At 36.6% G+C, this 24,891-nt stretch overlaps 1 protein-coding gene across 2 annotated transcripts; it reads right to left on the reverse strand.

Moving 5' to 3' along the window:
- Window positions 1-5,592: 5,592 nt before the first annotated feature.
- On the reverse strand, window positions 5,593-19,306 carry LOC107791956 (CDPK-related kinase 5). Of its 2 annotated transcripts, XM_016614116.2 has the most exons (11): window positions 18,592-19,306; window positions 16,728-16,858; window positions 16,414-16,455; window positions 16,196-16,304; window positions 16,012-16,090; window positions 15,611-15,907; window positions 15,421-15,533; window positions 6,806-6,913; window positions 6,652-6,714; window positions 6,395-6,562; window positions 5,593-6,261 (listed from the first exon to the last, which is right to left on the reverse strand). In XM_016614116.2, exons 1-11 carry the CDS (start codon window positions 19,111-19,113, stop codon window positions 6,121-6,123), a joined length of 1,773 nt encoding a protein of 590 aa, XP_016469602.1. In that variant the 5' UTR covers window positions 19,114-19,306; the 3' UTR covers window positions 5,593-6,120. The 2 variants fall into 2 exon arrangements, with proteins under 2 accessions (XP_016469602.1, XP_016469604.1); XM_016614118.2 differs by lacking the exon at window positions 16,414-16,455 and having other exon boundaries at window positions 18,592-19,305.
- Window positions 19,307-24,891: the final 5,585 nt, after the last annotated feature.

Consider the following 24,891-nt stretch of genomic DNA (forward strand, 5'->3'; position numbering starts at 1 on the left):
ACCCGGTCTGCGGTCATTATGCAGCCCGCATACCTGTTCTGCGGTCGCATAATGCACCACAAATTTTTCTCAAATCTTGCCCCTCTCCTGATCCACTCTGCGACCATTATGCGGTTCGCAAAGTGATTCTGCGACCGCATAGTGGTCGCAGAAATGACCCTTTTTCGGCAAAAGTTTTCCTTTACACATCGGTACATTGTTCAACCCAAAAAGTCCGAGCTAATCTTTGTATTAATTAATCTACCTCGGCACCACAAAATCCTAATTTTCTTAGCAAAAGTTCTTCGGGGTCGTTACACATAAGTCAACATCCGGTCAACCGTTCAACTTAATTTCTAAACCTTGGAACTAAGTGTTCCAAATCATTTCAAAATCTCACCGGACCCGAACCAATTACCCCGGCAAGTCACATACTAATGTAAGGCATAAATTGAGCAGTAAATTAGGGAACGGGGTTGTAATACTCAAAACGACCGGTCGGGTCGTTACAATAGGGGAGTGCTTAATTGAAGAGGGGGATTGGGCCGGACTGGGCAGGCGGGTCGGGCAGGTGGGGTTTTGGGTTGGGCGAGAAAGAGGGGAATTGGGCCAATTGGGGCTGTTGTGGCCCAATTTGAGATCACACTTAAACAAAATCTTCCTTTTTCCATTCCTTTTCTTTTCTTTGATTTTAAATCCTAATTAAACTAATTAAAACCTAAATCAATTTCTAAAAATGCAAATAAAAACCTAAAATGCTATGAAATAGAAAATTTTAATATTTATTATTATTATTTTTATGATTTTCAATGGTTGTAAAAACAACTCTAAATATGCATGAACCACTCTAAACTATTTTGAAATATTTTTAGGAGTGATTTGCATTAAGGCAAAAATTAGGTGCACACATATACTGCATAAAAAGGCTTGAGTTATTAAAATCTAGCTAGTGATTAGATGATCTTTCAAATGATACCATTTTTCATACCCCAATTGTGTAATATTATCGTTTACACGTATAATTAATTCAAGTATTCGAGATTAGTGTCCTTAGTAAAGCAAGTTATGTTTCTGTTTATTGCTGCTTGCTCTTTTCCTACTTGGTTTAACATCTATTGCCATGCTTTCTGGTAGTATAACTTCAATTTTTACAGGTCGTGGAATAAGACACAATTTCTCTGCAATTTCTTTCTTTTCAACCTTGACTCCCATCTCTATGTAAGTTTCACAATTCTTCTGCGTTGTGATATGTTATTCATAATTATCAGAAACTGAGACAAAAAAGACATTTGGCCTCTATGCTTTTTGAGATAATACCATACCGAAGGAATGAGGGAACTTGCTAAGTTAACTGACTGGGTAGCTTTCTGTTTTTCTTTTTCTTTCTATGGACATTATTTCAACAGTGATACCATTCTGCAAACTGAATTATTTTCACACTTTGCGTTGTGTTACTTTCAGCACTTGTAATAACCCGCTTTCTGAACCCATGACCATTTAATTACCATGTGTAGTTTTAATTCTGACAATTATATTTTTTATATTCTTTTGATATTCCTTCTCCTTAAATTTTCATGTGGCAATGTCAAGCATGCATGAAATTGTTTTAGTATGTGCTAACAAGTACATTTGAAGTTCTGCACGTGCTCTATATTAGTTCATTATTCGATGATAGATTTACAAGATTCATTAATCAGAATCCTCTATTGGCTTACGGTACTGATGTCAGAATTTTCTTTCTTTTGGTTGTCGGTGAATAAAGAAGGTATCAACAGTGATACAATTTGGTGAGGTACAAACTTAAGCTTGTGCTGGTGGAGCTCCTAAACCCCATCTAGCAACTGTGCAGGCAGTCAAGGGCTCAAAGCTAAGTTAAGGATCATAAAGAAAATTTACTCTAGAGATGATACCTTAAGATGTAAATTTATCTATAAGGCACAGCAGAAACTTGCTAAACACTTGAGTGTTGTAGCATCTATTTCCTTGTAATGAATAAACAACTTCCAACACATAGCTGCTATTCCAATAATCTAATATTTGGTTGAAATCCTATTCATTCCTCTCCATTTCATTTCCCATTTCCTATCATCAAACCTGGCAATGGCACCTATGCATTGAGTGCTTTTGCTGAGATAGATGGAGTATGTAATTTTGATAAACTGCCGCTAAGCTGTAATCTCTTTTCTTTTCTTGAAAGTTTCTCAAGGTGTGAGAGATGGTAGTTTTACAGATGTCATACACTTTACTTGACAAAAGGGATTACATGAAAATTTGCAGGAAAAATGAATCCACTTTCTTCTCCCAAAAATAAGTCCTTTACTTCTCATTTAGAACTTTGACAAGGGAACTTCTCAATATGATGCCTCTATCCTTCCTCCCCAGAGTTTTTCATGGTAAGTTGTGCAGTTGTGTCTTCCACCGCGGTTCTAAATCAGAGGAGATAAATTCTTAAATGTGTTTTTTGTCCCCGAGTTCCCACTAATAAAAAGAACCATACAAAAGTTTTTGTCTGCTCGACGGGTTGCTTTGCTTGAAGATACACATTTTTTTATATTTTATGGGTATTATAATTAATAATACATGGTTGTAATTGCTACTTCTAATTGATTATAGATTCTTTTAATGTCCTCTTTTTACCATCCTACCATCTTGTATGATGTATCGAAAAGCCTATTGGTTATGATAGTCCAATTTCTTATCTATAGATGGAGCACTATTCCATTGGCAACAGGGAACTTAGAAAAAAAACAAGCAAAATGCTTAATATGTTGGGCCCGTGCGATAGCACGCGCAATCTTTATCTAGTATGGAACATAAGACTTCAACAGACAATGCATTTTATTTCTGGTCCGGTGAAAATAGCACGGGTTACTCAGTTTTCGGATTGGTAATTGAAAAATAGTCTGTGTTTGCGAAGCCATTGAAACTACAATACGGAAATACGGAAAGTTCAAGCATAATATGTTGATTATGGAGCTCATGCGTATAAACTTTTAGCATACTATGATGGAACTACAACACATTATGAAATTTTAGCACATTATGCTGGAATCTCAACAGACAATGCATTTACTTTTGAATGACTGAAATATCATTTGGGGTTTTAGAGAACCAATAATACTAATAGAAGCTACCTCATATAGTATTACTACTTATATATTAAGTAGAAGCAACTAAGGGTGTACATGTGTCGTGTTGGTTCGGATTTTTTTAATTATCAAACCAAACCAATTATATCGGGTTATTAAATCTAAATACCAAACCAAACCAATAAAAGTCGGATTTTTTAATATCGTTTTTTCTCGAATTTTTCGGGTTTTCGGGTTTTTTTTTCATAAAGTCTTCATAGCACAAAACGTAAAATTTGTGCTCCAAATATTTCTTTAATCCTAGTAAGACAGAACTATATAAGGTATTTTTCAATAAAATAACTTAAATATGAGATGAGTCATGGCATTGTACTAAAATATATTCAACAATAAAGATAATAAAATCACATAAAATAAATATTATTAATAAACCATAATGAAAATAAACATAATTTAAAATTATGACTAATAAATACTATTATTTATATGACTAACCACTAAAAGAAAAATAAGTTATACATTTTATCTAAATAATGGAAAAACTAAAAAATAGATATCCAAAACTATTTTCATCCACAGTACAATTGAATTGAATGTATTTTATTAGCATTAGTATTGATTTGATTTTGGTTTAGGATTTATTTGAGTTACTAACATTTACGCATTATAAAACTTATTGGAGTATCCAAAAATTATAAGTCCAAACTTGAAATAAGGGGTATTATCATTTTTAGCCCACGCCAAAAATTATGGAACTACAACACATTATGAAATTTCAGCACATCATACTGGAATCTCAACAGACAACGCATTTACTTCTGAATGACTGAAATATCATTTGGGGTTTTAGAGAACCAATAATACTTATAGAAGCTACCCTATATTGTATTACTACTTATATATTAAGTAGAAGCAATTAAGGGTGTACATATGTCAGGTTAGTTCAGATTTTTTAATTACCAAACCAAATCAATTATATCGGGTTATTAAATCTAAATACCAAACCAAACCAATAAAAGTCGGGTTTTTTAATCTCGGTTTTTCGGGTTTTCGGGGTTTTTCGATTTTTTTTCATAAAGTCTTCATAGCACAAAACGTAAAATTTGTGCTCCAAATATTTCTTTAATCATAGTAAGACAGAACTATATAAGGTGTTTTTCAATAAAATAACTTAAATATGAGATGAGTCATGGCATTGTACTAAAATATATTCAACAATAAAGATAATAAAATCGCATAAAATAAATATTATTAATAAACCATAATGAAAATAAACATAATTTAAAATTATGACTAATAAGTACTATTATTTACATGACTAACCACTAAAAGAAAAATATGTTATACATTTTATCTAAACCATGGAAAAACTAAAAAATATATATCCAACACTATTTTCATCCACAGTACAATTGAATTGAATGTATTTTATTAGCATTAGTATTGATTTGATTTTGGTTTAGGATTTATTTGAGTTACTAACATTTACGGATTATAAAACTTATTGGAGCATCCAAAAATTATAAGCTCAAGCTTGAAATAAGGGGTATTATCATTTTTAGCCCGCGCCAGAAATTATTTACATTTAGTAGCCGAAAAAGTATATAAAACTTGTATAATTTTTGTATATAACATACAAAATTTATATATATATACAAAAAATATATAAATTTTATATATTTTTTCGGCTATTATTTTTACAGCGGCTATACATTGTCATTTTTCCTTTAAATAATACGTTAAAAGTTAAAATTATGAAAAAGCTTAAGAAATATTTATAAACTACACTACCATAAATTTTTTTATGTATTAAATATATTTAAAACTTATATGCATATAATATCGGGTTGGTTTGGTTTCAGTTTGACTTTTTTTAGTTAAAATCAAACCAAACCAAATATGGTCGGGTTTTTTTTTTCCAACACCAAACCATCAAACCAAAACATAGTCGGGTTTTTTTTCTCGGTTTGACTCGAATTATCGGGTTGATGCGATTTGTCGGTTTCATTTGTATACGCCTAGAATCAATCATCACAATACTCTTTAATTACCAACATGTGCTTTGTTAAAGTTGATGAGTTTGTCTCCTTTGTTTTATCACGTTTGATGTTATAAGCAGAGCATTCTCAAAACTTTGATCCTTAAAGTAAATAGGAATAGATATGTACTTTCAAATACAGTATGAAGAACATAGGTGGTGGGAATACTTTATCACGTTCAAGCCAGAAATTAACTGGCCAAATCCATGTGCATTAGCTTCCCACTGATTTTGGAATGTATTTTTTGAGGCAGCTTTATTTTAGTTATTTTGTTTCCAATTTAACCTTTTCTTTCAACCACTTCAAACCTTTCAGTACTTCAAATCATAGCAGGAACTCATGCTCATCAAAGTCCATTATTAGTAGTAAAAGAAACCTTTTAGTAATAATATTTAGTTGGATGCTAAAATAGATAGGTCTGTTACATTTTTCAGTTCAGATGGTGAGAAAATTTACAGCCTTAGGTTATGGAGTTGAGATAATTAGGCACCAGAAACAGAAGCACGTTATCTTATAGGAAAGAGGATACAATTCAACAGCCAGGCAACTTTTAGCCTGGACTCAAATTGAACAACAAATAGGGAATACATCAACTAAATCATCCAATTCCAGCACTGAATCAACTAAGGCCCTATGTTTTCTATATTGAGTGCCACATTCCCAATTTAAGTGGCATAACTAACTACATCTTGTTAATCCCAGTTGGCAGGAGTTGCAACTAGGATCATTCCCCTTAGTAACAAACAGCTGCAAATCCAATCAACAATGTTGCTCACCCGCAACCATCAGAAATCTTTACACTATATGGTGTGGAAACAAAAGCTATCAATACGTGCTATAAAAGTGGAACCCGTGAATCAAAAATACTCCAGACAGTCCAATTCAGGACAGGCCTCTTTGACGCTTCAGTGCAAGGTGGCAGATAACTGAAATGTTGAAGCGCTTGAAGGTTTGTCTCAGCCACACTGTCTAGACACGGTACATCCAATATTCTCCAAAGCATGTTTCACATATTACTGTGCCTTTGCAAGTCCTCGAGTGGAGGGACCATGCAACAATTTCACAAATCCAAGAAAACTTAGCTTTCCATCTGTATGCCTTATCCAGTCATGTAGAACGGCATGAACTGGTACTGAAGGACCCAGTCCAAGTTCCTGAAAGCGAGATTTTATCACAATTTCAGGCAGTAAACATGTCATGAAACATACAGTAAGTACTCAGTACACTCAAAAAGTCATATACAATGCAATCGCGAGAGCAGAACATGGCATTTGTAAGGAAACTTACAGATGCAAGTTCTTCTATCATAATAGCCCTATTGCCATCCTTCTCAAAAACTTCATATGCACACCTAGCATGTTGTTCCCAGCGCTCAAGTGCCTCCAACTGATGAACACTTGAGGCAGCTGCGCAGAATTCTTCAAAATCCATCTTTCTATATTGAAGTGCATTTAGCTGTCAAAGATGACATAAAAAACAGTTATTCACAAGCTACAAGCACAGAAGAAGCAGGGAAACACACAAAGTGACAGTTGTGTCAGTACCGAGGCAAGAAAATCCGGAATGCGCGACTCCTTCATAGCATCTGTTCCATATTTCATCAGCGCCTACATGGCACAAAAAGAGTAAGGAGATAAGACCTTCAGGCTTTAGCAAAAAACGCGGAAGAGCTGAAGATGAGAGAGTTGAGATACTAACTGATCTTATATTTTCTAGTTTTATGCTGCCATTTTTGTCTGGCTCCAGCAATGCAAATTGCTCCTTCAGGTAGAACAGTTCATCTGCTGTCAAAGTTTTCGACATTGCCTGCAAAGGCAAAAATATTAGTATCAATTTACCAAGTCAAATGTACCAAGACTATGAGCATCAGAGCTAATAAAAGAGGCAGAATCACCATATCAATTTACATAAATCAATAGAACTTTAGAAAAATTCAGGCATTAATCAGGTTAACTTTATCCCGAATACCTAGGGATTAAATTAAAGAGTTCCCTTTTTCACCTTTCAGAATTCTGGTAAAAGTACAACATAGAGCTTTATGAACCCACAATATGAGAAAGAAGCATAATATATGTTACGCGGCGCCTTCCTGAAGTTCCTTGGAAGGGCGACGTGAGGCTAAGCAACCGATGTCAGTGCGATTGCTGTCCGCCAACTGAGGTCCCCTCCGTACGCTAGACTAGATTGTCAGTGTCGTACGGGAAAACCAATGTCATGATTAATTGAAAGAGAGAGCAGAAAAGAGAATTGAGAATGAAAGACAGCTTGATTGCATTGAATGAAAGCTATTACAGAAAAACAACACGGTGTCGGGGGGAGAGACACCAGTACAGAGAATTGTTTGCTTGCTTGAAAGTTTGATTGCTTGGTCCCCCTTAATAATGATTAAAAAAAATAAACCAAAGTTACATGACTAGACCTATGAAAGCTGGAAAATCACACTTAAAGAAAATGCAGTAAAACTATTCTATATTTACAATGAAAAGGACTTAGTCTTCTACAAAGCAGAAACAAGTCCGTTGGCAGCAACTTTGTCTTTAGCATCAGGGACTGCGCGCGCGGCATTGTTGGCATTTGCCTGTGGCTGGGCGCTGGCGATGGCTATCGGTGGGGCGACAGACGCACATGCGCGCTTGTCACTTGGAGCTGCCGAGACCACGGATCCGACCGTGACGACGGGCGTTGGGAAGCTGGCCAGGATGCCACGGGGCGCGTCCAAGGGGTCATGGGGCATGGTTGGAAAGCCGCCCATGACATTCTCCCCCACCTGAGTTGGCGACGTCCTCGGCGCCTTCCTTGCAAGGTAATCATCAATCAGGCTCTTGTAGGCTTTGAGGTTTGTTCCCCTCTCCCAAGTATTCTCCTCTGCATCACATCCCTACCATTTCACCAAGAACTCCCGGTGATCTTTTCTTGAGGCGTGAATCACTCGATCATCAAGAATAGCTTCAGCACGCCTTTTCCCGGTTGAATTGGGACCTCGAATACTTGGTATTGTGAGTTGGCTTCGTGAAGGATCCTCCATATCTTCCCGAAAAGGTTTCAGGAGACTGACATGAAAAACAGGATGGATTTTCCATCAAACTGGGTATCCACCCGGTATGCAACTTTCCCCATGCGCCTTTCAATGGACAAAGGTCCAATATATTTTTGCAATACGCGAGGGTCATGGACCCCTGCAAACAAGTACCGCTTTGGGATTTTGACCATCACTTTGTCTCCCACTTGGTATTCAACAAAGCGGCGATTCTGATCAGCATGCCTCTTCATCCGCTTTTGGGCTTTGACAAGATAGCTCCGCACTATCTTCAAATTTTGTTTCTATTCTTTTGAGAAGCTAGCAACCCGAGGAGATTTTGACATGTTTGGTGCGTTCACTGTGTGTGGGAGTAGCGGTTGCTGTCCGGTAACAATTTCAAAAGCGCTTTTGTTGGTACTTGAGCTCTTTTGTGAATTGAAACACAGTTGAGCAGCATCCAGAAGCTTCACCCAGTTCTTCTGCGATCCGGTCACAAAGTGCCGGAGATATTCCTCTAGCATGCCATTGAATCGCGCTCCGTCTGGCCATCAGATTGCGGATGAAAACTTGAGCTATGACTCAATTTTGACCTGAGACACTTAAAGAGTTGGGTCCAAAAATTGCTAGTGAAGCGTGAGTCGCGATCACTAACAATGTCTTTAGGTAGGCCCCAATATTTGACGACATGAGAGAAGAATAGTCGAGTTGTATCTTGTGCTGATATATATTGTGGGGCTGCTATAAAGGTAGCATATTTGGAAAACCGATCCACCACAACCAAGATAGTTGTGAGATCTCCGACCTTGGGCAATCCGATGATGAAGTCCAGGGAAACGCTTTCCCAAGGTCTTTTTGGGACAGCTAGTGGTTCCAAGAGCCCTGCCTGCGTCAAGCGGTCTGACTTATCCTTCTGGCATAATAGACAAGTCTTCACATACTGAGCGACGTCATCGACCATTTGAGGCCAATAATATGCACGGCGAAGCAATGCCATGGTGCGTTCCTCACCGGGATGACCGGCCCACAAAGTATCGTGGCATTCCGCCAGAAGAGCCCTTCGCAGATCTCCTCCTTTAGGAACATAAAGTCGGTTCCCTTTCACTTTCAGGAAACCATCTTCGGTGTAGAACTGGCGAGTCTTGCCCTGTCCTACCAAATCAACCAAATACTATGCAGCAGGATCCTTGATGAGTAGATCCTGTATCTGGTCTTTTATGGTGGTGGTTACTTCGCTTCCCTTTAGGGAGGCGAGTACACACACCGATGCTAGATCAGCTCTCCGACTGAGTGCATTAACAACATGATTGGTCTTCCCACTTCGGTACTCCAGGTTGAAGTGAAATTCCGCTAGGAGTTCCTGCCACCTAGCCTGTCGACCATTCAGCTTTGGCTGGGTCATGAAATGGCTAACGGCTGTGTTGTCTGTCTTGACCACGAATGGGGCTCCCAGTAGATAATGCCTCCAAAGGCATAAGCAATGAACGACAACCAATAATTCTTTCTCATGGGCGACATAGCGCCGCTCTGCATCCTTCAGTTTCCGACTCTCGTACGCTACAGGATGCCCTTCTTGTAGCAATACTCCACCAAGTGCATAGTCGGAGGCATCCGTTTGCACTTCGAATGGCTTGGCCAAGTCAGGGAGGGCCAAGACTGGGCTACTAGACATAGCCATTTTCAATGCGTCGAAGGCCTCTGCCCGCTTGGGCCCCCAATCCCACGGTGTGACCTTCTTGAGAAGTTCTGTCAGCAGCACTGCAATGAGGGAGTAACTTTTCACAAAACGCCGATAGAAGTTGCATAGGCCAAGGAACGACCTCAAGACGTGGATATCCTTAGGAGGCGGCCATTCTGTGATGGCCTGAATCTTCTGCTGGTCCATCTTGATCCGCACTTCCTCGATGACATGTCCGAGGAAGTCAATTTGTTTCTGAGCAAAGGAGCACTTGGATAGCTTCGCATATAATTCGTGCTCCCGCAATCGGGCTAGGACCTTCCGCAAATGCTCCAGGTGTTCTTCCAGTGTCTGGCTATATACCACAATGTCATCCAAATAAACCACGACGAATTCATCAATGTATTCTCGGAAGACTTGGTTCATCAAGGTGCAAAATGTGGCTGGCGCGTTAGCCAAGCCAAAGGGCATAACCAGGAAGTCGTACGACCCATATCTTGTCACACAGGTCGTCTTGTGCTCATCACCCTCTGCAATCCGAACTTGCCAATAACCTGTCCTCAGGTCTATTTTGGTGAATACCGTCGCACCACCCAGTCTATCAAACAAGTCTGCCATTAGCGGAATAGGGTACTTGTTTTTCACGGTGATTTTGTTTAGAGCCCGGTAATCCACGCAGAGTCGTAAACTACCATCATGTTTCTTTTGGAACAGCACAGGGGACCCGTATGGGGACTTGGAGGGCACGATGATCCCTGTGTCTAGCATTTCCGTCAATTGTCTTCGAAGCTCGGTGAGTTCGGGTTGTGATATTCTGTACGGCGCCCGGGCAGGTGGCTTCGCACCCGGCACCAACTCAATCTCATGGTCCACAGTTCGCCTAGGCGGAAGACGCTTTGGCATGTCTTGTGGCATGATGTCTTCAAATTCCAGAAGCAACTCCTTCACGGGTGCAGGAATCGGACCCGAGGAGCGTTCTATATCTTCCATGCAGAGGGTAGCCAGGAACGTGGGTTCATGTCTTTTTACCCCTTCTTCAACTGCAAGGCCGAGATGTTCTCGGCGGCCATCTTCATGGGAATGCACGGAATAATACAAGGCTTAGCTCCATTTTCTCCCATCATCAGTAGCAAGTCTGCATATGGTGCGGGCATGGTATTGGTCTGTCTCAGGAATTCCAACCCCACTATCAACTCGAAGTCATCTATGATCACCACGCGCAGGTTAAACTTTCCTTCATAAGGGCCAAGTTTCACCGGTACTTCTTTGGCTATTCCACCCACTGGCTGAGGTGGTGAGTTGATAGCCTTGACACGACCTTTGCCCTTTCCTACAACTAGGCTAAGGCGCTCCACCTGAGTCGAGGCTAAGTAGTTGTGGGTAGCACCCGTGTCTATCATCACCCGAATGGGTTTGCCATTTACCTTCATGTCAACGAACATTAAGGTCCTCTCTTGATGAGGAGGAGTCCTCTCGTTCGCCTTCTTTTTCCCTTTCTTGGTGATTGGACAGGGGTCCTCCTTCTTACGGATACCAGCACTAGTTCCCGCTAGAGGCTCAGAAATAGAGCCAACAATGGCATTGAATGCACCAACTGGTTTGGTCTGGTCCGCATCATCGGCATCGTCATCCGTCCCATCCTCAAAAGCTTGATGGGCGTTCATCTGTGCATGTGGGCATTCATTATTCCAATGTGGTCCGCCGCAATGACGGCCTGAGGGGGGTTTCCTCCCCCGATCATTGTTGTTAGATGCAGCGCTAGTACTGCCTAAGGAGGGAGCCTTAGATTTGGTTGCACTCCGGTCTCCTCCACTTCTGCTAGGACCACCAGTGTTCGGCTGGCCTCCTTTGTATCCTCGTCGGACAGGCTGTTGAGGCCTGTCCTTCCGGGCTTCCACTTGATAATCCCCAAGGCACTCTGCTGCTTGGATTGCCTTAGGTAACGTGTCTATCCTTTGTCTTTGCAACTCCATACAGGCATAAGGTTTCAACCCTTCCAGGAAGGTGAAGAGCTTGTCTTTGTCCCCCATGTCGCGGATGTTCAGCATGAGCGCAGAGAATTCCCCGCACGTAATCCCGCACTGATTTGGTTTGGCGGAGCTCCCGTAGCTTTCTCCTAGCCTTGTACTCAACATTTTCGGGGAAGAACTGTAGACGTATGGCTGCCTTCAGTTCTGCCCATGTCTCGAGGGCATCTTCACCAGCCTTGATGGCTTCGTATATCACCCGCCACCAAAGTTTGGCATCAGATACATGGCAGCAGTTGCTACCTTCTTAGCTTCTTCTAGGCCCCCTACGGCATCGAAGTATTGTTCGATGTCGAAGATGAAGTTTTCCACTTCTTTGGCATTCCGAGCTCCACTGTATGGCTTTGGCTCAGGAATTTTCAGTTTTTGGGCCACAGGGGCGAGGTTCACAATACCCCCAATTTGGTTTCCACCTCCTCGAAGCAGGCCTTGTAAAGCAGCATTGACAACGTTGAGTTGGCCTGTCAAGTTGTCTATAGTTTGTTGCATGGCAGTCACCTTGTCTGCCTCTTGTGCCCTGTTGGCTAAATCCTCGGCGCGCTCCTGTTGGAGGACCTCAAATTTACCAAAAATTTCGGCTGCCTCTGTGGCTGCCGTTTGCCGGTCTCCTTCAGAGTCGCGACTGATGTTTTCTATGTCAACTTCGGCCTGGATCAGTCTGCGGTCCATGTCGTCCAACCTTTGCACTAGGCTGGACTTTAGGTCAGGCACCATTTCCACGATGGGCCGTAATGCGTCAACCGTTCCCTCAAGGGTCGCGATGCGATCCCCATAATTCACCATGGTCAGAAATGGTGGTAATTGCAATGTAATCCCTCGTCCGATGTCGAGCCTAGGCTCTGATACCAACTGTTACGCGGCGCCTTCCTGAAGTTCCTTGGAAGGGCGACGTAAGGCTAAGCAACCGATGTCAGTACGGTTGTTGTCTGCCAACTGAGGCTTGTTTGCTTGCTTGAAAGTTTGATTGCTTGGTCCCCCTTAATAATGCTTAAAAAAAATAAACCAAAGTTACATGACTAGACCTATGAAAGCTGGAAAATCACACTTAAAGAAAATGCAGTAAAACTACTCTATATTTACAATGAAAAGGACTTAGTCTTCTACAAAGCAGAAACAAGTCCGTTGGCAGCAACTTTGTCTTTAGCATCAGGGTCTGCGCGCGCGGCATTGTTGGCATCTGCTTGTGGCCGGGCGCTGGCGATGGCTATCGGTGGGGCGACAGAGGCACATGCGCGCTTGTCACTTAGAGCTGCCGAAACCACGGGACCGACCGTGGCGACGGGCGTTGGGAAGCTGGCCAGGACGCCACGGGGTGCGTCCAAGGGGTCATGGGGCATGGTTGGAAAGCCGCCCATGACATATCATTTGATTTTCTTGTCGGAACATCTAAACTAAACCATGTAAGAGTGATACGCATCCTGAAAGTTGTCCAAGTGAACTTATCGAGACTAACAGCTCAAGAGTGAAGAAACAAAATCAGTAGGAACAAGTTACTTTAGCCTCTTATCTCTTTTCCCATCGTGGAATAATAATCTATCAAGATAATTTCAAAGGTTAAAAGGGATTTAGCAGATATATTCACCAAACTAGTTTATTTTATCCTAGAAAGATTTTAGTGTCGTCACGTTCAAGATGAATTAGCGCAACGGCTGCGTCCGAGACCCAAGAACTACCGACAAATTGTACAGCTTCATGAATGCAGAAGAATTATCATGTTATATCCTCTTCGGTTATTCGTTTATTCCTCGACCTCTCTCCTTGGATAAGTATCTTATTGGTGATAATGGGCAGGTGCTTCATAGATCCCATGACTATCCTGTCACAATCTATGTAATTCAGACTCAAGGAAGTAGCTAACAGCAAAAATCTTAAAGTAAAACAAGTTACTTTAGCCTCAATCTCTTTTCCCATCGTAGAATAATAATCTATCAAGATAATTTCACAGGCTAAAAGGGATTTAGCAGATATATTCACCAAAAATAACCCAGTTGAATCCCACAAGTGGGGTCTGGGGAGGGTAGTGTCAAGTGTGTACGCAGACCTTACCCCTGGGAAGGTAGAGAGGCTGTTTCGAATAGACCCTCAGCTTAGCAGATATATTCACCAGACTAGTTTCTTTTATCCTAGTAAGACTTTATTGTCATCACTTTCAAGATGAATTAGGACAACAGCTGCGTCCGAGACCTAAGAACTACCGAAAACTATACAGCTGCGTCCGAGACCTAAGAACTACCGAAAACTATATAGCTTCGTGAATGCAGAAGAACTATCATGTTATTTCCTCTTCGGTTATTCGTTTATTCCTGGACCTCTCTCCTTAGGTAAGTATCTTATTTGTGATAACGGGAAGGAGCTTCACAGATCCCATGACTATCCAGTTACAATCTATGTAATTCAGAATCAAGGAAGTACCTAACAGTAAAGATCTTATAGTAAAACATCCCTGGAACTAAAAAAGGTTTTAAGAAAAAATGGAATTGCTTTTCAGGAGAACAGGCACTGCCCCAAAATCAAAGCAACTTGTCCATTCCCGATGACTAATACCTATGGCAATATAAGCTTTTTTTCTCACATATCCCTGATAATGGGTGAGACATATCTTTCTTTTTTATAAGTAATTGGTGAGATTTATCCTGTATTCTACACCGCATAACTGCACGGATTGGGGTAGAAGGTTCACCGAACCCTTAGAGGACACCCAAAGTGTCTTTTTTCAGTGAAATCTTGCTACAAAATCCTGTCTTTTAATGACAACACTGCTTCTTGACCTTGAAATCAAATCTGGTTTTAACAACACTCCCCTGAAAGTCTCCTGCTTCTCTTGGTTAGTGGCTAGGGAGGCCTGCTGCACTCAAAACAACCTTCAGCAAAGAGGCTTTCAAACTCTAGTAGATGTCCTCTGTGAAGACCATCTTGAAGAAGAAAATCACCATTTTCTTCACTGCAACGTCACTTCTCAATTGTGGAGTTTATTTTTGCTATTCTTGGCATGAGTTGGACTATCCCACTCTCCTCTCAAGAGTTCCTTACTTGCTGGAACAGAGATGGTGTCCACAAAAAATCCCTCAAAATTTGGAATACTATACCCCAAGTTATTTGGTGTACTCTCTGGGCAGAAAGGAAAAACAGATTTTTTTAAGGCAACAAGAGAACTACTTATCCTTTAGTTTAGAGCTTTTTCTCTGCTAGCTTTTTGGTGCAAACAGGTCTTTGTACAGGATATTAATTCCTAGTTAGATATGATAGGGGAGCTGCACAACTTGTAACTATGTTTTGACGCACTAGCTTACTGCTTATTATCCACTATAGTTGAATACCTTATCACTTATCAAAGAAAGTGTCAATGCTCCTCTATAAATGATTACCTTATCGAAAAAACTTACCAAAGAAAGTAATCGCAGAATTTATTTAAAGACAAAAAGGAAAGGTGGCTTAAAAACCTTATAAATTATTTGTTTTTGAGAATAAAACCCTTATAAACTATTTCAAAACCTAAAACCAAAAGATAGGAAGAAATAAATAGATAAGCTATCAAGGGCAGAGACAGATATATCAGGTTCTATTAATTGTTCCAGCTAAATAATATACACACCCTTAAAGCAGCCTTACGCAAAGAGGATGATCGCATATATGCTTTCATGAGTCGAAATATAAGAACATCAAGTGGTAGTTTTGCACCACTGTGATTCCGCATCCAAGGATGACCTGCACAAGGGGGTGATTAGAAGAGGCTATTTAAAGAAAGAGAATGCCAAAAAAAAATCACAGGAGAAAACACTTACATAATGCTTGAGCAGCACTCATTCTTTTCCTAGGATCTTTATTCAATAGTCGCTTGACAAAATCTTTAGCCTCCGAAGTTAGTGTAGGCCAAGGTGCTTCATCATAAGTTGGATCAGCCTTTAAAACAGCCCTGAAGATTCCAGACTCTGTGCGAGCCCAAAATGGACGACTACCACACAGAAGAATATATGCTATCACACCTATACTCCACACATCAGCCTCTGTACCATATGATCTGTGAAGAACTTCTGGTGCTACGTAATATGCACTTCCAACAATGTCATTAAGCTTTTCATCTGCATTCATCGTATTTAAAGCATTTAATGGAGAAGGCAAATATCTCTTTGATTGGTATAGAGAAGACAAAGAAATCATACAAATATGCATGATGAAAACCAACCTGGTCTCACAAAATCTGATAAGCCAAAATCTATAGCTTTTAACTGCGAAGATTCATCCTTCGACGAAAACAAAAAATTCTGAAGGAGGACATGGAAAAAATGAGATACTTTTGTAACTAGTGAAAATAAAAAAAGTATAACTAGTGTTCTAATTTGCAAGGCCAGTTTGAGGAATCTGTTTACCTCAGGTTTAAGATCACGGTGCACAACACCCTGGAGATGACAGAATGCAACAACATTCAATATCTGTACCATAACGGCCTTTGCATCCTCTTCTGAGTACTTCCCGCCGCTACCAAAAGAAATGAGAAGGAAATAAAATAGTATACCCAAAAAGTTAACTTAGAAAAGACAAATCCATAAATTAGAAGTCAAATTCCGTAAATTAACCAAAGACATACCGTGCAAGTATTCTATCAAGGAGCTCTCCTCCTTGGCATAACCTAAACAGAAATTTTTCAAGAGTTCACTTACTTTCATATCCTTAAAAGACCATGCTAGGGATTCAAAACAAATTCTTCTAAAGCCTGATGCTATAAAGGTTTAGGGTCATGCACTTTCTTTGAGTAGCTAAGTTGTGGCTTAATACCAAAACTTTCCTCCATGTTGAGCTTACATGAATTATCCCCTGACCAGAAGCATCACTAAGACAGACAGGAAAAACCTTACAGCAAAATAGATTTAGATCTCACTAATGTGTGGTTAAGAATCTTACTCCATCACTACATAGACATTATCCTGATCTTCAAATGCATCATAGAATTGTATCAGATTGTTATGTCCTGTTAAGGCGCGCAAAATTTTAACTTCCCTTCTAACATCCTCGATGGAAATAGCTGTTGTCATCTGAAAGGCAACAAAATTGGAGTAAATTGATAGTCAGCTGTTAAGAGGGTAAGATACAGTGAAGAATTGCATCTGTCAAAACTTAAAACCCCAAAAGTGAATTCATTATAGTGTTACAAATATAACGGGTCATAAATAAATGTTAGCAACAATGTAACTCCATCTGTAAGCTACAAAACATGATATGGTCTCATGAGATCAGGTAGAAAAATTTCACTAAACCTATCTACTACCAAAACCTTTTCTTTTGTCCCTCAAAGTAGTCAGCTATAGAATCTTTTTAAGCACCTCAATAGTTATTCTCATGAATTTATACAGTCTTTCTGTCTACTAGCAAAGCAGAAGCTCCTCCAACATAAATATCTACCTTTTCGATAATTATAGATAAGCAGAATGAAGCATAACAGTGTGATTGAATCTCTCATTCGGTCTAAGACATGATATTTTTCCCTTCAAAGATTATATAAGATCATTTTGTATATTATTTCCTTATATGAAACACCCTGTGACTGAATAAGATTTCATATTACAGAGTGAGTCATACTGGGTATGTTGTTGTTGTTGTTGTAGAGTGAGTCATGTCATCACCTCAAAGCGACAAGAATATTGGCTGCAGGAACCGATGTTAAGTTTCTAACACCAACGGGATATAAAGATACCAGTTGCAGCCTCCTCAATGATAAGGCCAAAAGTATCAGATTAAAGTTTGTTAGTCATTATGTAAATGCTCAACTTGCTTGAAATTTTGTCACTTGGTGTAGGCCTGTCTAAACCATGCGGGATTCATGATTTCTGATTACATTTGATTTGGTACGTCATGTTCTAGCATAATCGTAGTGATATCTTTTTCCTAGTGATGATACTGGCACCTTTTAAAGAGGAGTTCTTGGAGCGAGAAGATAATCATATGCAGTGTTCCTTTTTTTTTTTTGGGTTGATAATTACAATGTTCATCAGTTTTTAAAGCAGTGACTAGCATCAGTCACATAGGAAAGTCAGCCCTTGAAGTTCTGAGAAAGATATGAATAGTTTAACTTGCATAGGTGATTTTGTGAACCAAAAAAGTAAAAATCTTTAGGAGTCAGACCGGGGACTCTATACTAAGCAAGTTTGCTAATTGATTTATGTTTACATCAAAGGAAATGGACAAGAGATTGCACAATTCTATAATGCTCACCAACTCCTCAATATTTAATAGTGTAAGCCACTATACTCTTTTCAAACATTTCATGGACCCCAATAAACTTCAATTGGAATTTTTAACAAAAGCTACTACTAAAAGCCAAGACTAACACAGCACTTACTAGCAATTTCCTAGAAAGGGAGTGCTTATGCCCACACAAAAAAAGAAAGGGATTTTGAATTTTTTTTAAAAAGGTAGCAGAAGAATCTTGAACTTTGATTTTGAATCACACCAGTTTTAAGTGAAAAACCCCCAAATTCACAAGATAAAAGGGGAGAATAAAATAAAGAATTAAAATACATGTGGGCGGTGGGAGAATTAAGGGAGCAAGAGGATGATCTACTCATCCCACCCCACAAGGAAGTGAGGCAGAGAAAGAGATAGAACAAAACTTAAACCCAACACAATTTTAATCAACGGAAATAAATTCCTAAAAGAACCAACTTTTCTCAACATAGACTTCAAGGATCAGAGATGTAAGTTATTCAAAGCACATATATACTTCAATGCAGTATAATCATAAGGAACAAGAAAGAGAGAAAGGAGTGACCTTGGCTTTTGGAATGACCTTTACAGCAACTTGTTGACCCTTAAGTTCACCTTTCTTAGCAATAGCAGAACAAGTATACCCAAAATGGCCTCTACCCACTTCATCCCCAACCTCATACTTATTCTTAAACTGCTTAGAAAAACCAAAATTCTTATCCAAGTTAGCACCCTCAGTTTCCTCTCCTTCAGGAATAGCAGCAGCATTAGGCTTTACACTACCGTGCCGCCTCAAAAGCAAAGCCTTTATGTGTTTTGCCGGAGAAGGAGGAGGAAAAGGCCGCTTAAATAACCTCGCCGGAGTAGAATTACCACTTTTAGAACCAGAAGACTGACGGGCAGGAGATTTCTTGGATAGAAAATAACGAGCGGGACTAGGTGAGTAAAAAGGGAAAAAAGGTGACTTTTTTACTTCATTGTTGTCCTTCTGTGGGTTTGGAGTTTCCGGTGGTGGAAGGATTTCGAGGGAGTCTTTTGGGGAATAAGGATTGGGTTTATTCGGAGGCTTTGAGGTACAAGCACCCATGGTTATTGGAACAGAATCTTAGAGGGAAAACATAGTAAAATTCAAGAATCAAGAACAACGGTGTGAAAAAAGTAGAGATTTAGAAGATTAAGATTTCCTGAGGGAAGAAAAAAACTGTATGTATATGTAATGTATGGGTGGATGGATGTTAAGAGGGATGGGTAGCTCCGTTATAATGGATGGACGGGGACTGAAGGAGGAGCTGAATTAGAGTACTTGTACCTTTATGTCGAAAGCCACGCGTCATCCACGTGAGAATTTACTCCCCAAATTAACTACGCCCTAATTGGCTCCACTCTCCTGTGGTCAAGTCTTGTTAATTATCTGAATCGTCAACTCCAATTTTTTGGTTAAAAATTAGCTCGCATGTTTAGTTTTTCTAACCATCTACATATATTATACATTTATTTATACACATATAATAAATAAAATATACATATATTATAATTTCATCTACTATTTTTATTTTAAGTTATTGAGTAGACGACTATTTGGGTTAATTCTTCTAAAAATTACTCTAAATAAGTACTTTTCTTTTCTACCGTATTGTACCTCATTATGGCTTTTATAAATTATTATGGCAAGAATTTATTCACACCCGATACTTGTATAAGTATAACATATATACTTATTATTAAACTATATTAAATATTATAGATTCTTGTTGTAATTTTTGATTGCTAAGATTACATTAATTAATTTGGTATAGGGGTGTAGCAAGTAAGTAAAAATGTACATTATTAACCGTAGTTGGTATGGAAATCTCCTATATTTTATAAAGAAATCCCTGATTTTGAGACTACTTAAGAGCCTTGGACATTAAAAAAATCAAAAAAATTTAAAATCAATGTTTGGTTATACAATTAACTAATCTTTTTGAAGATGAGCTTTAAAAATTTTTGAAGATGAGTTTAAAATTTGAAAAAGTAGTCTTTACCTATTTTTTACTAATAGTTTACTCTCACAAACCTATAGTATTTTTTCAAATAAAATGCATATTCAAACATAATTTTAATATTTAAATACTTCTTTTAATTTAACTTCAAAAAATTACCTTTTTCAAATCTTACATTATTATGTCCAAACGACTACGTAATCTTTCTTATTTATAGTATTTATAGATGGGTTGGATGCGAGTCACTAGTCAATGAGAAAATCTTCTATATATTATTAAAAGGAGAGGAAAAAGCCCTCTCCTTAAGACAAGTGACAACCTAGAAAAAAGTCACATGACATAAGTAGTTAATAATTAGTTATTTAGTTAATAATTAATTATTAGTTATTGTTTTTAAATTTAAATATCTATAAAATAATAAAATAAAATTGGTTACTGTCCATTCAAATTGAAAAGTAGTTTCAAGTTGAAATTTTTTTAATTTTTTAAAAATAAAAAACTAAAATTAGTAAAAATAAAAAACTACCAATTTAAAATTTCTTTGCTTTTTTAATTTTTTTTTAAAAAAATAAAAACTTTATTTATTCAGAAAATATTATTGAGAATAGTAGAATAAAAAAAATATGTATCTTTTATTATATTATAAAAATAAAGTAGCATACAAAAATTAAATAAAATAATATGCTAATAAGATTTCTTATCTATATGGATGCGAGTCACTAGTCAATGAGAAAATCTTCTATATATTATTAAAAGGAGAGGAAAAAGCCCTCTCCTTAAGACAAGTGACAACCTAGAAAAAAGTCACATGACATAAGTAGTTAATAATTAGTTATTTAGTTAATAATTAATTATTAGTTATTGTTTTTAAATTTAAATATCTATAAAATAATAAAATAAAATTGGTTACTGTCCATTCAAATTGAAAAGTAGTTTCAAGTTGAAATTTTTTTAATTTTTTAAAAATAAAAAACAAAAATTACAAAAAATTTAAAAACTGCCAATTCAAAATTTCTTTGTGTTTTTTAAATAATTTTTGTTTTTCTTTTTAAAAATAAAAAGTTTATTTATTCAGAAAATATTATTGAGAATAATAGAATAAAATATAAAATAAAAACATATTATCTTCTATTATATTATAAAAATAAAGTAGCATACAAAAATTTAAATAAAGTAATATGCTAATAAAAATTTCTATTAACAATGCAATAATACTAAAAATTGGATAATCTATATCTATATCTATATATTATTAAAAAGAGAGGAAAAAACACTCTCCTTAAGCCAAGTGGCAGTCTAGAAAAAAGCTAGATTGCATAAGTAGTTAATAATTAGTTATTTAGTTAATAATTAGTTATTGATTATTATTTTTGAAGTTAAATATCTAAAAAATAATAAAATATTTTATAATACAAAAAATTTTTAAAAAAAATGTCCATTCAAATTGAAAAGTAGTTTCAAGTTGGAGTTTTTAAATTATTTTAAAATAAAAAACTAAAATTACAAAAAATAAAAAACTAACAATTTAAAATTTCTTTATTTTTTAATAATTTTTTTCTTCTTTTTAATAATAAAAACTTTATTTATTCAGAAAAACTTATTGAGAGTAATAGAATAAAAAAAAATATATGTATCTTCTATTATATTATAAAATAATTATCATACAAAAATTTAAATAAATAATATGCTAATAAAAGTTTCTATTAACAATGCAATAATACTAAATATTGGATAATATAATAAAGAAAAATACATAACAAAAAAGTTATTCGATGCCTATATAAGTCTCATTAATTTAGTAGAGATTTTATTCATTAAATTTCAGATAATATTATTGAGAACAATTGGATAAAATTTAAAATAAAAAAATATTTTAAGAGTAATAAAATATATATCTTCTAATATATTAAAAAAAAGAAAGTAGTAGATAAAAATATTAAACAAAGTAATATGCTAAAAAAATATTTCTATTAACAATGCAATAATACTAAATACCGGATAATATAATAAAGAAAAATACAGAACAAAAAAGTTATTCAATGACTATACAACTCTCTTTAATTTAATAGAGATTTTATTCATTAAAATTCAGATAATATTATTGAGAACAATAGGATAAAATTTAAAATAAAAAAAATTTTAAGAGTAATAAAATATATATCTTCTATTATATTATAATGGTAGACAAAAATATTAAACAAAGTAATATGCTAATAATTTTTTTTTTAACAATATAATTATATTCAATATTGGATAATATAATTAAAACAATACATATAAAAAAAGTTATTCGATGACTATATAAGTCCCTTTAATTTGATAGAGATTTTATTCATTAAAATACAGATAATATTATTGACAACAACAAAATAAAATTAAAAATTAAAAATATTTCAAGATTAATAAAATATAAATATCTTCTCTAATATTACAAAAAAAAAATCGAGTAGGCAAAAATATTAAACAAAGTAATATGCTAATAAAAATTTCTATTAACAATGTAAAAATACTAAACATTGGATAATAGAATAAAGAAAAATATATGACAAAAAAGTTATTTAATGACTATATAAGTCCCTTTAATTTAATAGCAATTTTATCATTGGGGTATATCACAGTGACAAATAAGATAACAATTAAAATTTATTAAAGTAATACGATCTAATTTGTTCAAACAAGCCCGATCATAATTTAATTTAATTAATATTTTTTTAATATTGAACTGCTAGTATTTTTTAAAAGTAATTTCTGTTAAGCTTTTAGAACATCTCTTTTTATTCTCTTTCCTTTTTGGAAAAAAGGCCAGATGTGTCCCTCTACTTTAGTAAATTATCCACGTTTATATCTAGTTTTACTATCGGTCCAAATAAGTCCCTACCGTTAAAAAAAGTAAACAAAAACACCCACAATCCTAACGTTTGTCCACTGTGGCAAAGGACCCCAGAATAAAAAATGCCACGTAATTAATTCTAAATTTTTATTCTTTTTTATTTTCTTCTTTTTCTCTCTTATTTTCTCGAACATATGAATCTCTTGCCCTCCACCATTAGAGCAACCTTAACAACTAAACCCATGAAAGAATTGGGTATCTAAGACTTTGCGGCGGCACCTTGAACCATCGTCCTCCACCTTGAACCACTAACCTTCCACCACTATTTTCAACTTCTGTCGTCTTTCTCTTACATTTCAAAAAATCGCTAGTCTTCATTTGTTAAAATTGCTAGTCTTCACTGTTTCTTAAAACAAAAAGAACTCAAAAACTGAAATTACTTGCTATTTTCCTTGGTTTGATTAATAAACTGTATAGTTTTATTTAGATTAGGAGTATCCATTAAAGAAATGAACCAACAAAATAGTGTGAAAGAAAATATTGCAAACCAACGTAAAGTAGATAACAACTTTTCAACCATAATGTATAGGACCAAAAATCACAGGCCAAAACGCACAGCGACAGGGGGCCGAAACCGAAACAAAACAAAGTCAAAGGGGAAGATATCAAGATGCTGCTACCAATAACGACAGATGCCAGAGCAACTTCCGGCAATATAATGATGGTGGAGCCACTTCCATCTCGTCTTTATGATTTTTGTACAGATCTATGTGTGTGTATGTGTTTTCCCAATTTACTATTTTTGGGGCCAATGGTGCTCGCCGGTATTTTAATTTTTTTTACCAGGATCTGAATATGGGTAGGCAAAGAAGGTGAATCATGGTCAAAGAGTTTTTGAGTCTGGTGGCTTCCGATGGTGTTCAGACAGATCTAATTTCTAGTGGTGGCGGATATTTTTTGGTAGGTGACAGGCGGATATAGTAGGAGGGAGAGAGAGAGATTGTTTCTAGAGGTTAGCCGGCCGGTTGATATCGCCGACACCAGCAACTGCTATAGTAGAGGGACCATTTTTCTCGGTGAAATTTTTCACTATAATGGTGGAGAGCAACTGGGCAGAGAGAGAAAGGAAGGGATTCTGATGGTAGGGAAAGGGATAGAGAAAAAAGAGAAAGGAAAAAAATAAGAATTTAGAATGGAAAAGAAATATTAACAAAAAAAGGTAAGGGGTGGGTTATTTAATTACGTGGCATTTTTTATTGTGGGTTGGGGGTATTTTTGTCTCTTTTTTAACGGTAGGGACTAATTTGGACCGATAGTAGAACTAGGTATAAATGTGGACAATTTACTAAAGTAGAGGGATAAATCTGACCTTTTTTCCTATTTTGACTGAATGTCATAGGTCTTGTCTCATCGTTAAAGTTGGAAAAAGCTACCTCACTCAAATTTGAGGGAATGGGCATATGACTATTTACAATGTTGCAATTAAGAAAATATCCTTTTTAAATTTTTTATGTATAAAAGATATATCTCTTGCGTGTAAATATAAATCTCACTTGTGTAAACAAAGAAAAGAAGATAGGATCATATAATTAAAAGTAAATTTGTAAAAACCCACAAAATCATTTGACCTGAATTTCACGGACAAAGATGAAAATTAAAATAGCTTTAAAGTGGTAATCCATATGAATAGGGATTTATACTTCAAGACTTATATATAGAAATATAGATTTAGAAAATGAAATATATGAAATACATAAAACTTTGCGAGCGATCTTTTATATGTGATAATAAATTCGCTCAAGACAGATTAAAGGGTAAAAAATCATCAATAAAGTTTTAAATATGTAAATGAGCTTTCGGGACAAGTTTAAGAGGGAAAATTTGTACTTTCCCTAGAGCATATTGTGACTCTTTGTATTCGTGCTTAGATAAAATTTGAACATGTCCTTGTTGCTCAATTGATCTCCTTGGCTTCGTGGATGTATTTAATGTTTTTAATTCTAACTTCTAAGATGGAGTAGTTCTTAATCGGTCACGTCCAGCGATCCTTAAT

Source organism: Nicotiana tabacum, chromosome 19 (genome assembly GCF_000715075.1).
Source record: "Nicotiana tabacum cultivar K326 chromosome 19, ASM71507v2, whole genome shotgun sequence".
Classification (NCBI taxonomy): domain Eukaryota; kingdom Viridiplantae; phylum Streptophyta; class Magnoliopsida; order Solanales; family Solanaceae; genus Nicotiana; species Nicotiana tabacum.